At 40.4% G+C, this 14,582-nt stretch overlaps 1 protein-coding gene across 1 annotated transcript; it reads right to left on the bottom strand.

Moving 5' to 3' along the window:
• Positions 1-257: 257 nt before the first annotated feature.
• On the bottom strand, positions 258-11,661 carry LOC139169078 (endonuclease domain-containing 1 protein-like). Its single transcript, XM_070754884.1, has 3 exons — positions 11,581-11,661; positions 3,451-3,753; positions 258-894 (listed from the first exon to the last, which is right to left on the bottom strand). The coding sequence occupies exons 2-3, from the start codon at positions 3,730-3,732 to the stop codon at positions 352-354; spliced, it is 825 nt and encodes a 274-aa protein (XP_070610985.1). The 5' UTR covers positions 3,733-3,753; positions 11,581-11,661; the 3' UTR covers positions 258-351.
• Between the last annotated feature and the right edge of the window lie 2,921 nt (positions 11,662-14,582).

The following is a 14,582-nucleotide window of genomic DNA, read 5'->3' as shown; positions in this document are numbered from 1 at the left end:
GTTCTATTCTATGTATTACATACTATTCTATATTCTATCTATTCTATTCTATGCTATTCTGTTCCTATTATTTCGATTTGTTTCTATTCTCTTCGTCAGCGAATAAACATAGTTTGTATTTTCATTCTTACCTATAGTTTCTCCAGCGTCTTTCTCTATCCTAACATCTGGATTTTTGATTAAACAATCCCTGCGCAGATAACTAACCAGATCTCTGCCTACTTAAGCTTTCTACCAGGGATCTACTAAATTGGCTCCCTGCTGCCCTCTGCAGGAAATCTTAATACACCCGTTATTCAATTCACTTCAATCCATTTGCCATCTGCCCAATTTGTGCAAGAGGGAAATGATTTATTGCCGGGGGCAGTCGCTATGAAACAGAGAGACGCGGTTTATATTATACAGCTGTGCTAGCTGAGCCTCCAACTGGCCCAGGGTGAATTTCTCCACCACGTTTTCATCATTCCTGGCCAGGATAGCCCAGGATCTCAGATGGTTGTTGTCTATCACACAGCAAGCCGCAGACCACAAATAGCTGGGCCTGTTGACCCTCCCTCCAGCTATAAAGGTGTCTCCTGGCACCGCGCCCACCACCGCAAACGTCTCCTGGCATCCTTTGGTCATCTGCAGCATGGTGGTTTGCTCGTAGTGGTTCCAGGTGCCGCCATTGAGTTTTATGAACTGAGGGACGATGTTGGTCAGGGTGAAGGTGGAAGATTTGGCAGCGTAGTTCGGCTGGTGGCCGTTTGGGTTCAGATGTCCCCTGTTGCAATCGGTCAGGTTCTTGTAGTCTCCCAAGACAGCCTGGCTGTCATGTAGAGCTTTCTTGGGGCCCTTGTTATGCAGGAAGTTCCCTTCTGTTTCCATTTCGGGTTGGAATGTGGCATTGATGAGCTGCGGAGGAGATAAACAGCACAAACGTAGAAACATAGAAGATTGATGGCAGAAGAAGACCTCATGGTCCATCTAGTCTGCCTTCCTTCCTTCCTTCCTTTCTCTTTCTTTCTTTGTTTGTTTATTTAGTCCAATACACAATAATACACAATGAAGGTTATAGAGCGGGGATCCCCAAACTTGGCTACTTTAAGACTTGTGGACTTCAACTCCCAGAATTCTCTAGCCAGCTATACTGGCTGGAGAATTCTGGGAGTTGAAGTCCACAAGTCTTAAAATTGCCAAGTTTGAAGACCTCTGTTATAGAGGATATAGTAGAGAAGAAATACGAGATATAGGAGAGACTATAGGACAGGGGACGGAAGGCACTCTAGTGCGCTTATGTACGCCCCTTACTGACCTCTTAGGAATCTGGAGAGGTCAACCGTGGATAGTCTAAGGGTAAAGTGTTGGGGGGTTAGGGGAGATTAGAACTGCCCCTACCCTCCCTGTCTTTCGTAAACTACTCAAGACTCATTTATACCGCCAGGCATGGGGGAGTTGAGATAGCTCTTCCCCCTAGGCCATTACAAATTGTGCATGGTATGTTTGTGTGTATGTTTGGTTTTATAATAGGGGTTTTTAGTTGTTTTTTATTATTGGATTGTACATGTTGTGTTTATTATTGTTGTTAGTCACCCTGAGTCTGCGGAGAGGGGCGGTATACAAATTCAATAAATAATAATAATAATAATTATTATTATTATTATTATTATTATTATTATTGATACTACAGAGTCCGGTAATGAGTTCCACGCTTCGACAACCCGATTGCTAAAGTCATATTTTTTACAGTCAAGTTTGGAGTGGTTAATATTAAGCTTGAATCTGTTGTGTGCTCTTGTGTTGTTGTGGTTGAAGCTGAAGTGGTCTTTGACAGGCAGGACATTGCAGCATACGATCTTGTGGGCAATACTTAGATCATGTTTAAGGAGTCGTAGTTCTAAGCTTTCAAGACCCAGGATTGTAAGTCTTGTTTCATAGGGTATTCTGTTTCGAGTGGAGGAGTGAAGGGCTCTTCTGGTGAAGTATCGTTGGACATTTTCAATTATTAAAAGGATATAATTAAAAGGATAGAATAATTTCAATTATTACAAGGATTAAAGCATTTATTGGTAAAAACTTACTATTATTTTAAAAGTAATTAAGGATCATATTAAGGTACTAGAGAAGGAAGGACAATAAAAAAACTATTAAGTATTCAATAAATAGTATATTTATTTATTTATAGTATATCTATTGAATATACTATTAATCATATATCGATGTATACAGTAATCCCTCGGTTTTTGGGGGGGGGGATGCGTTCCAAGACCACTCGTGAAAAACGAATTTCCGTGAAGTAGAGGAAAGGTTTTTTTAATGTATTTAACGAGTATTTGGACTTTTAAAACCCACCCTTTGCATTGAACAGTCATTCTATAATGTTTCTCAGCTGGAACTCCATGTGATATCCTACCAGTTTCTTTCATAGAGTACAGTAGTACTGTAGAAGAATTTTATGAATTTTTAATGGATTTAAAATTTTCAATGGATTTAATGGATTTAAGCCCCCTTTGAAAACCCGTGAAGTAGCGAATCCACGAAAGGTGAACTGCGAAATAGCGAGGGATTACTGTACTGTTTTTATATGTTGTAAACCGCCCCAAGTCTTTGGAGAGGGGCGGCATATAAATTTAATTAATTAATAATAATAATAATAATAATAATAATAATAATAATAATAATGCATTGGACGAGAATATCTCCAAGACCACCTTCTGTTGCACGAATCCCAGTGACCAGTTAGGTCCCACAGAGTTGGCCTTCTCTGTGGCGGCCCCGGCGCCCTGGAACCAGCTCCCCCCAGAGATTAGGATTGCCCCCACCCACCTTGCCAAAACCCACCTCTGCCGTCAGGCATGGGAGGAATTGAGACATCTCCCCCAGGCTTATATAGTTTTATGTATGGTATGCTTGTGTTGTATGTTTTTAAATTACCGTAATGTGTGTTTAGATATTTTTCAATATTAGATTTGTTCATTGTACACTGTTTTACTATTGTTGTGAGCCGCTTTGAGTCTGTAGAGAGGGGTGGCATACAAATCTAATTATTATTATTATTATTATTATTATTATTATTATTAATAATAATAATAAAATAATAATAAATAAAAATAATAAAAATAAAATAATAAAATAATAATGGTATGCTTGTGTTGTATGTTTTTAAATTAATGTGTTTTTAGATATTTTTCAATATTGTTGTGAGTCTATAGAGAGGGGCGGCATACAAATCTAATTAATATTATTATTATTATTATTAATAATAATTAAAATAATAATAATAATAAAAGTAATAATAATAAAATAATAATAATTATAATGATGATAATAATAAAAATAAAATAATAAAATAATAAAATAAATAATAATAATAATAATAATAATAATAATAATAATAATAATAAACAACTTACTACCCCCACTGCATCCCCCCACCCGTCAGAAGCCCATCACTGATCTGGTCCGTCTTACCTGAGGTTCAACCATCCATTTCCTGGGTCTCTTAGCCGTCCCAGGGTTATAGACATAGGCCGAATATACCGGGATGCGGTTGTCTTTATCATACAAAGTGGCGAAACGATACAAGTTTCGGTAACGCTGGCAAATGCGGGCAGGGTGCGGAGGGAGCCTTATCTCTGGCGGGGTTTCTCGGAGGAAAAACTGAGGACAAGTGTCTTGAAAGGAACCCACCACCTCTCCACTGGTGGGCATCTGACTCCAGCTCACGGAGAGGAGGAGGAAGAGCAGCTTCATCTTGCGAAAGGACTTGGGCGTCTGGAAGAGATGAAACGGAGAGAGATGCTTGTTAGAAGAAACAGATCTTCTCCCCACCTCCTTTGGTCCTGCCTCTGCTTTGTGGGTGGTGGGTGTAAGGCAGGGAGGTCAAACTCGATTTGATTGAGGGTCACATCAGAGTTGTGTTTTGACCTCAAGGGTCCAGCGTGGCTGGGGGGGGGGGAGCAGGAGCATGGCCAGCACAATGCCACTTGTATCATGGGGACACCTGTGGTGGCCAAGTGCTGTGGCAGGACTTCCTTGAGACCTTTCCTCCCTCTTGTTATAATCTTCTCCTTCCTTCCTTCCCTCTTTCCTTTCTTCCCCTTACTCTTTTCTATTTTATCTTCTCCTTTCCCTATTCCCTCCCTCTCTGCTTTCCTTCCTTCATTTCCTTTTCTCTCCTTCCTTCCTCTCTCCCTTCTTTCTCTTTCTTTCTTTCTTCCTCTTTTTCTCCTTCCTTCCCTCTTTCCTTTTTTCTTCCTTTCTTCCCCTTACTCTTTTCTATTTTATCTTCTCCTTTCCCTATTCCCTCCCTCTCTGCTTTCCTTCTTTCATTTCCTTTTCTCTCCTTCCTTCCTCTCTCCCTTCTTTCTCTTTCTTTCTTTCTTCCTCTTTTTCTCCTTCCTTCCCTCTTTCCTTTTTTCTTCCTTTCTTCCCCTTACTCTTTTCTATTTTCCCTTCTCCTTTCCCTATTCCCTCCCTCTCTGCTTTCCTTCCTTCATTTCCTTTTCTCTCCTTCCTTCCTCTCTCCCTTCTTTCTCTTTCTTTCTTTCTTCCTCTTTTTCTCCTTCCTTCCCTCTTTCCTTTTTTCTTCCTTTCTTCCCCTTACTCTTTTCTATTTTATCTTCTCCTTTCCCTATTCCCTCCCTCTCTGCTTTCCTTCTTTCATTTCCTTTTTTCTCCTTCCTTCCTTCCCTCTTTCCTTTTTTCTTGCTTTCTTCCCCTTACTCTTATCTATTTTCCCTTCTCCCCTCCCTCTCAGCTTTCCTTCCTTCCCTCTTTCATTTTTTCTTCCCTTCTTCCCCTTACTCTTTTCTCTTCCCCCTTCCCTCTTCCTCCCTCTCTACTTTCCTTCCTTCCTTCATTTCCTTTTCTCTTCTTCCTTCCTCCTTCCTTTCTTTCTTTCTCTTTCCTTCTTTCCTTTCTTCCTCTTCCTTCCTTCCCTCTCCTTTTTTTCCTTCCTTCCCTATCTTCCCTCCCTCCCTTTCCTCTTCCTTCCTTCCCTCCCTTTCCTTTTTTTCCTTCCTTCCCTATCTTCCCTCCCTCCCTTTCCTCTTCCTTCTTTCCCTCCCTTCCTCCTTCCCAGCGAAGGGCTACCAAAATTTGTACTACCACACTGTGGGCATGGCTTATGCAGGACGCCCTGCATTTTCTTTCAACATCTTTCAGTGCAAATTGGGTGCTCTGGGGTGGAGCTCCATTTTTGCTACCCCATTGCGTCCCCCCACAGTCCAGGCAGTAGCCCACCCCTACTCCCTCCCTCCCTTTTCATTTCAATGAAATGAAGCAGAGAGAATCAATTGCCTGCTTCTCCGAATCAGCACCAGGAGATGGCAGCCAAAGTTCCTCCTTTATGGAACATTCCCACCCTGTTAGCCTCATACGATCACTTTCGATCCCGTGCTGGAAAGGATTCCTTCAAAAGTTGCCTTTTGAAGAGAGTGTTGAACTTTTAAGTGTTTGTGCCTGCTTTTTTTAAAGGGATATGCACAGTCCATTCACAACATCTGGAGGACTTTGATGTGGCTTTATCTTTTCTTTCCCTCCCTCCCTCTCTCTTTCTTTCTCCTTCCTTCCTTCATCTACATTTCAAAAGTAGAGGCGTTCTTAAGTAGAGGTACCACTGTATATTCTATAATATTCTACAGATGTATTATATTATAGAGAATAATATTCTATTCTATTAGAATAGAATTTTATTAGCCAAGTGTGATTGCACACACAAGGAATTTGTCTTGGTGCAGATGCTCTCAGCGTACATAAAAGAAAAAGAGACATTTGTCAAGAATCATGTGGTACAATACTTAATGATTGTCATAGGGGTAAAATAAGCAACGAAGAAACAATCAATATTAATAAAAATCTTAAGGATACAAGCAACAAGTTACAGTCATACAGTCCTAAGTGGGAGGAAATGGGTGAAAGGAATGATGAGAAAAACTTGTAGAAATAGAAGTGCAGATTTAGTAGAAAGTCTGACAGTTTTGAGGGAATTGTTTGTTTAATAGAGTGATGGCGTTCGGAAAAAAACTGTTCTTGTGTCTAGTTGTCTTGGTCTGCAGTGCTCTGTAGCGATGTTTTGAGGGTAGGAGTTGGAACAGTTTATGTCCAGGATATGAGGGGTCAGTAAAATATTTTCCCCACCCTCTTTTTGACTGTATTCTATTCTATTCTATTCTATTCTATAAAGCCTCAGTGGTGCAGTGGTTAGAGTGCAACACTGCAGGGTACTTCTGCTGATCACCGGCTGCCAGCAGTTTGGCAGATCGAATCTCAGTAGGTTCAAGGTGACTCAGCCTTCCATCCTTCCGAGGTGGGTAAAATGACGACCCAGATTGTTAGGGGCAATATTTGCTGACTCTGTAAATCGGTTAGAAAGGGCTGTAAAGCACTATGAAGCTGTATGTAAGTCTAAATGCTATTTCTATTTCTGTTTTTGTTTCTATTTCTGTTTCTGTTTCTATTGCTTTTGCTACCGCTATTCCTCCCCCCTCCGCTTTTTTCTCACTCCTTTCTCCCCATTTATTTTTATTTTTATTTATTTATTTATTTAGTCCAATACACAATGAGGGTTTTAGTGGGTATATATATCTATATACACATAGTAGAATACATGATGAAGGTTATAGAGGAGATACTCATAGTAAAATATATCTAAGAAAGAATAGAAAAGAAGATATAGTAATAGAACATATCAATGAAAGAATAGAAGAAGAGATACAGGAATAGAAGAAAGGAATAGGAGATACAGGAGAGCAATAGGACAGGGGATGGAAGGCACTCTAGTGCACTTGTACTCGGCCCTTACTGACCTCTTAGGAATCTGGATAGGTCAACCGTAGATAATCTAAGGGTAAAGTGTTGGGGGTTTGGGGATGACACTATGGAGTCCAGTAATGAGTTCCACGCTTCGACAACTCGGTTACTGAAGTCATATTTTCCTTCCTTGCTTGTATTATTGCAGTCTCTGTGAATCTCTACAGCTGCTCTTTATCACAAACAGTCGCGAGTGATCAGTCGCACAATTTTACTTATCAGGGTAAACTGGGGAAAGTTAAATAGCAGCTTGAATTGAGCAGCTGTGTAAATGAAGCTGAATGATCAAACCTCTTTATTTGCTTTTATATCACAGAGCACAAGTTCTACCACATCACTTTGGCTTCATTTTTGATCATCTGGAATCGGAATAAATGCCTCTGAATTTGAGAATTGGAGAAATCCTGGCGGGTTTCAAATGTAAAAAAGACTCTGCAAAGGGTGCAGAAAAAACCAATTAAGAGGATTAGGGGACTGGAGGCTGAAATGTATTAGGAACAGTTGCTGGAGTTGAGTATTTTATTTATTTATTTATTCATTTGTCCAATACACAAGTACATAGGAAGAAAAATAGACATGTGATAATATAAAAGAGGGTAAAAGTGACCTTAGAGGAGAGGATATATGAAAGGAAGAGAATATATAAATAGGTGGAAGAAAGGAAAGACAATTGGACAGGGGACGAAAGGCACATCAGTACACTTATGTATACCCCTTACTGGCCTCTTAGGAACCTGGAGAGGTCAATTGTGGAGAGTCTAAGGGAGAAATGTTGGGGGTTAGGGGTTGACACTATTGAGTCCGGTAATGAGTTCCACGCTTTGATAACTCGATTGTTGAAATCATATTTTTTACAGTCAAGTTTGGAACGGTTCATATTAAGTTTGAATCTGTTGCGTGCTCTTGTGTTGTTGCGATTGAAGCTGAAGTAGTCATTGACCGGTAGGACGTTGCAGCATATGATCTTGTGGGCAATACTCAAATCGTGTTTTAGGCGCCGTAGTTCTAGGCTTTCTAGGCCCAGGATTGTTAGTCTATTTTCATAGGATATTCTGTTTCGAGTGGAGGAGTGAAGGGATCTTCTGGTGAAATATCTTTGGACATTTTCAAGGGTGTTGATGTCTGAGATGTGGTATGAGTTCCAGACAAATGAGCAGTAGTCTAGGATGGGTCTGGCAAAAGTTTTGTAGGCTCTTGTGAGTAGTGTGAGACTGCCTGAGCAGAAACTGCGTAGGATCAGGTTAACAACTCTAGAAGCTTTTTTGGCGATATTGTTGCAGTGGGCTTTAGCACTTAGGTCATTCAATATTAGTATTCCAAGGTCTTTTACTGAGTGTGGGTTAGCAGTGAGAGATTGTATATTGAGTTCGTATGTGCGGTTTGGATTCTTTTTGCCGATGTGGAGGGTAGAGCATTTGTTGGTTGATATTTGAAGTTGCCAGGTGTTGGACCAGTCTGAGACAAAGTCCAGGTCTTTTTGGAGAGTGAGTGTGTTATCAGTGGTGTTGAAAAGTTTCACATCGTTGGCAAAAAGAACACAGTTGCTTTCGATATGATCACAGAGGTCACTGATGTAGAGAATGAAGAGAGTAGGACCTAGTACGCTTCCCTGGGGAACGCCGCTTATGACAGGGGCGGGGGTGGAGATGGCGCTACCAATTTTGACAATTTGTTGCCTGTTTGACAGGAATGCAGTAATCCAGTTGTGGAGGAGTCCTGAGATGCCATAGGATTTGAGTTTTAGGAGTAGTTTGTCGTGGACCACTGAGTCGAAGGCTTTGTAAAAGTCTATATAAATTGCATCATATACCAAAATGTCCTTCCTGTTAATGACTACCTCACCTTCAACCACATGAGCATGTAACAGATTCAAACTAAATGTAAACCGCTCCAAACTAGACTGCAGAAAATATGACTTCAGCAATAGAGGGATCAACGCCTGGAATTCACTACCTGGCTCTGTTGTTTCTTCCTCCAAGATCCCTTCTAAATCTGTTGTTGTTATTATTATTATTATTATTATTATTATTATTATTATTATTATTTAACATGGCCAATCATGACTGAGGAGGGAAGGGAATTTCCATCCCTCAAAGAACATAACCCCTATTGTGCTTCAAGAAAACAATCCTCCTGACTTAAACAAAGATGGATTAGTCATTGAAAGCTGACGTGCTTTAAAAAAGGAGGAACTTAAAAGAAAGCAAATAATATAACACTTCAAACTGGAAGCCTTGTTAATTCAACTCATGTCAATCATTCCATTCAATGTCCTTGGATGGCATATAAATCCAATTAATAATAATAATAATGATGATGATGATGATGATGATGATGATGTAAGCAAAAGCGTACGAGTCTTTGGAGCAGGCGGCATACAAATCTAATAAATTATATTATTATTATTATTATTATTATCATCATTATTATTATTATTATTATTATTATTATTATTATTACTACTACTACTACTATTACTACTACAGTGCATAAGTCCACCAACGTGCCTGCCATCCCTGTCATAGAAAGATAGAAGATTGATGGCAGAAAAAGACCTCCTGGTCCATTTAGTCTGCCCTTATACTATTTCCTGTATCTATCTCTGAGACCGCCTTCTGCCGCACGAATCCCAGAGACCAGTGAGGTCCCAGAGTTGGTCTCCTAAGGGTCCCGTCGACAAAACAATGTTGGCTGGTGGGACCTAGGGGAAGAGCCTTCTCTGTGGGGGCCCCAGCCCTCTGGAATCGGCTCTCCCTGGATGTTCGCACCCTCCTTGCCTTCTGAAAAAGCCTAAAAACTCATCTTTGTCGCCAGGCCTGGGGCTGCTAGATCGAATGTTTTTCAGTATGATTGTTGAATGATTGTTAATGGAAGTTTTTTTAAAAAAAAATTAGAATTTTAAGGATTGTTTTTATGTCTATTATGTATATTGTATTATGTTTTGGATTGATTTACTACTGTTTCTTGTATATGTTGTGAGCCGCCCCGAGTCCTCGGAGAGAGGCGACATACAAATCCAATTAAATCTTAAACTTTAAACCTTATCTTAGGATGGATATATGTTTAAATGGATATGTTTATCCCAGGGGCGCCCACCAGCTCCACTTTCGCTACCGGAACACCATTCTTCAAAGAGGGGTGGCATACAAATCTAATAAATTATATTATTATTATTAATTATTTATTATTAATTATTTATTATTATTATTATTATTATTATTATTATTATTATTATTATTATTATTATGTCAGTGCAACACAGCAAACAAGATCACTATGCTGGATTTCGTATTTCATCACCAGTCGGGCGCTTCCCAAGCACCTAGGACTGCGTGATGTAGCGGCGAATTATGTTTGCCGATCCCAGTAAAGCGGCCTTTTGCAATTGACAGGTGGAGATTTTGTCAATTCCGATGGTTTTCAAATGTCCGCTGAGATCCTTTGGCACTGCGCCCAGCGTGCCAAGTACCACTGGGACCACTTTCATGGGCTTGTGCCAGAGTCGTTGCAGCTCGATTTTTTCGGAGAGGGGCAGCATACAAATCTAACATATTATTATATTATTATTATTATTATTATTATTATTATTATCATTATTAATGCAACCAAGAAATTAAAAGATGCTTGCTTCTAGGGAAGAAAATTATTACAAATCTAGGCAGCGTACTAAAAAGTAGAGACATCACCCTACTAACAAATGTTTTCCCAGTTGCAATGTATGGCTGTAATAATAATAATAATAATAATAATAATAATAATAATAATAATAATAATAATAATAATAATATTTTATAATATTTTATTATAATAGAAACATAGAAGTCTGACGGCAGAAAAAGACCTCATGGTCCATCTAGTCTGCCCTTATACTATTTTCTGTATTTTATCTTAGGATGGATATATGTGTATCCCAGGCATGTTGAAATTCAGTTACTGTGGATTTATCTACCACGTCTGCTGGAAGTTTGTTCCAAGGATCTACTACTCTTTCAGTAAAATAATATTTTCTCATGTTGCTTTTTATCTTTCCCCCAACGAACTTCAGATTGTGTCCCCTTGTTCTTGTGTTCACTTTCCTATTAAAAACACTTCCCTCCTGAACCTTATTTAACCCTTTGACATATTTAAATGTTTCGATCATGTCCCCCCTTTTCCTTCTGTCCTCCAGACTATACAGATTGAGTTCATGAAGTCTTTCCTGATACGTTTTATGCTTAAGACCTTCCACCATTCTTGTAGCCCGTCTTTGGACCCGTTCAATTTTGTCAATATCTTTTTGTAGGTGAGGTCTCCAGAACTGAACACAGTATTCCAATTGTGGTTATTATAATTTATTTATTTATTTATTTATTTATTATTATTATTATTATTATTATTATTATTATTATTATTATTATTATTATTATTATTCTCCTGCCCCCTTGTCCAGGTAGGAACCCAATACTGACTTGAAAGCAGAAATTAATCTGGTCACCGTATTGGAATTAGCAAAACAATTTCATTATGGAAAGGCATTTAGTATCTCAAACATGCAATTATGTTCAATTAAGCTCCATTATGTTTGTAAGAAGAATGATGCTCTTCTTGAAAGGTTTCAGCCCGCCTGCCTGCATCAAAAGGCTATATTTATTATTCTCCCCACTACAATGGCTAGAGAAACTTTTACAACCCATCAAAGTTTACATTTGACGCAGTAGATAAGGCTGCTATAATTAACACCAGACTTCTCATTATCCCCAGTTTAAATTCTTCTGTTTCCTTGGAGCCTCCAGGTGAAAACCATCCTACCTGTTAGAAGCAATCTCTGGATGGGTTGACGTCCTGGGCCCAATGCAGAGAACTTGGGACTGTGGTCCAATCCTGGAGCGACTTAAGTAGGTTGTCCTCGGGGGTGGATGTGGGTTTTCCACAGTTACTTATTAACTTCCTTTAAAAAGTTGGTTCGGGATGGTTTCCAGTCCACATGAAACTGGAAACAGTTTCTTAAATTAGAATGTGGTTTTTATTTCTCAAGGCCCTTTGAGCTTGAAACGTTCGTTAACGTGGGAGAAACCTTCCTGTTACTTTCTGTTGAGAAACCGACCAGATGTAAAGTGGATATGCAAATATTTATTTTTTCTCCCCCCCAATTCTTGCTGTCCTTCCTCCATGTCTTGACACCGAATGTCAAGGCAGTCTTATTTATTATCGACATATAAATAGGCTGTCTTTGGGTAGATGTTTTGAATGGGCAGGTCACCCCGTTTAGTGACTTTTCGAAGTTACAATGGCATTGGGGGGAAAAATTGATCTATTGCCGCTTTGCACACTTAACGACCAGTAGCAGGTTGCTACCGGCATGGTTGAGGATGGCACACCAGTAGCATAAGTTGTGTGCCGGTTGCCACAAAAAAAAATCAACGAAATCTCTCGTGCGCACCTTTCCCTCATGAGATTTTGCTTCTGTGCATGCTTCTGCGCATGAATTTGCCCCACGAATCCCGACGACCAGTTAGATCCCACAGAGTTGGCCTTCTCTGGGTCCCGTCGACAGAACAATGTCGTTTGGCGGGACGCAGGGGAAGAGCTTTCTCTGTGGTGGCCCCGACCCTCTGGAACCAGTTCACCCCGGAGATTAGAATTGCCCCCACCCTCCTTGCCTTTCGTAAGCTCCTGAAAACCCACCTGTGCTGTCAGGCATGGGGGAATTGAGACATCTCCCCCGGGCCTATACAGTTTATGCATGGTATTTATTTTATTTATTTATTTATTTATTTATTAGATTTGTATGCCGCCCCTCTCCGTAGACTCGGGGCGGCTCACAACAATAACAAGAACAATATAAGAACAAATCTAATAATTTAAAAAACACTAAAAACCCCATTATTAAAAGCAAACAAAGACTCAAACATTCCATGTATAAACTGTATAGGCCCGGGGGAGATGTGTCAGTTCCCCCAAGCCTGACAGCAGAGATGGGTCTTAAGAACTTTATGAAAGGCAAGGAGAGTGGGGGCAGTTCTAATCTCCGGGGGGAGCTGCTTCCAGGGGGTCGGGGCCACCACAGAGAAGGCTCTTCTCCTGAGTCCCGCCAAACGACATTGTTTAGTCAACGGGACCCGGAGAAGACCCACTCTGTGGGACGTAACCGGTCGCTGGGATTTGTGCGGCAGAAGGCGGTCCTGGAGGTATTCTGGTCCGATGCCATGAAGAGCTTTATAGGTCATAACCAACACTTTGAATTTTGCCCGGGAATTGATTGGCAACCAATGCAGACTGCGGAGTGTTGGTGTGACATGCGCATACTTAGAGAAGCCCATGATTGCTCCCGCAGCTGCATTCTGCACGATCTGAAGTTTCCGAACACTTTTCAGAGGTAGCCCCATGTAGAGAGCGTTACAGTAGTCGAACCTCGAGGTATGTTTGTGTGTATGTTTTGCTTTTTAAAAAGTGACTTTTAATTATTAGATTTGTTATACATTGTTTTATTGTTGTTGTGAGCCGCCCTGAGTCTGCGGAGAGGGGCAGCATACAAATCTAATTAATAATAATAATAATAATAATAATAATAATGCTGCACACTGGGACACTTGCGCATACATACCAACTGGGCGAAAACACTCTCAACAGCAGTAAGTGTGAGAGAGATCTTGGAGTCTTAGTGGACAACAAAGTAACCAACAAACAACAAACTAAACCTTATGTGGCACCGGACCAGAATACCTCCGGGACCGCCTGCTGCCACACGAATCCCAGCAACCGATTAGGTCCCACAAAGTTGGATCCAAAACTTTAAGGCTGAAAAAAAAGAGAGGGACTCTCAGGCGGTAATTAGGAGTATGCGCCTCCCATACATATTGCGCCAGAGAAAGAAATCCAGGGGGAATGGCAGGAAACTGGCCGGGCCTTTGTGCCGCTCTCAAATTTCCTGGGAAATTTTTCTGGGCTCGGGTTCTTAAGTAGAAAGTGGTTCTTAAGAAGAGGCAAAAAAAATCTTGAACACCCGGTTCTTATCTAGAAAAGTTTGTAAGTAGAGGCGTTCTTAGGTAGAGGTACCACTGTACTTTAGAAACATAGAAGACTGACGGCAGAAAAAGACCCCATGGTCCATCTAGTCTGCCCTTTTACTATTTCCTGTATTTTATCTTACAATGGATATATGTTTATCCCAGGCATGTTTAAATTCGGTTACTGTGGATTTACCAACCACGTCTGCTGGAAGTTTGTTCCAAGGATCTACTACTCTTTCAGTAAAATAATACTTTCTCATGTTGCCTTTGATCTTTCCCCCAACTAACTTCAGATTGTGTCCCCTTGTTCTTGTGTTCACTTTCCTGTTAAAAACACTTCCCTCCTGAACCCTATTTAACCCTTTAACATATTTAAATGTTTCGATCATGTCCCCCCTTTTCCTTCTGTCTTCCAGACTATACAGATTGAGTTCATTAAGTCTTTCCTGATACGTTTTATACTTCAGACCTTCCACCATTCTTGTAGCCCGTCTTTGGACCCGTTCAATTTTGTCAATATCTTTTTGTAGGTGAGGTCTCCAGAACTGAACACAGTACTCCAAATGTGGTCTCACCAGCGCTCTATATAAGGGGATCACAATCTCCCTCTTCCTGTTTGTTATACCTCTAGCTATGCAGCCAAGCATCCTACTTGCCTTTCCTACTGCCCGACCACACTGCTCACCCATTTTGAGACTGTCAGAAATCACTACCCCTAAATCCTTCTCTTCTGAAGTTTTTGCTAACACAGAACTGCCAATGCAATACTCAGATTTAGGATTCCTTTTCCCCAAGTGCATT

This window comes from Erythrolamprus reginae, chromosome 6, assembly GCF_031021105.1.
Source record: "Erythrolamprus reginae isolate rEryReg1 chromosome 6, rEryReg1.hap1, whole genome shotgun sequence".
NCBI lineage: Eukaryota > Metazoa > Chordata > Lepidosauria > Squamata > Dipsadidae > Erythrolamprus > Erythrolamprus reginae.
The sequence above is the reverse complement of the archived record's forward strand: the minus strand, read 5'-3'. Positions and strand labels throughout refer to the sequence as shown.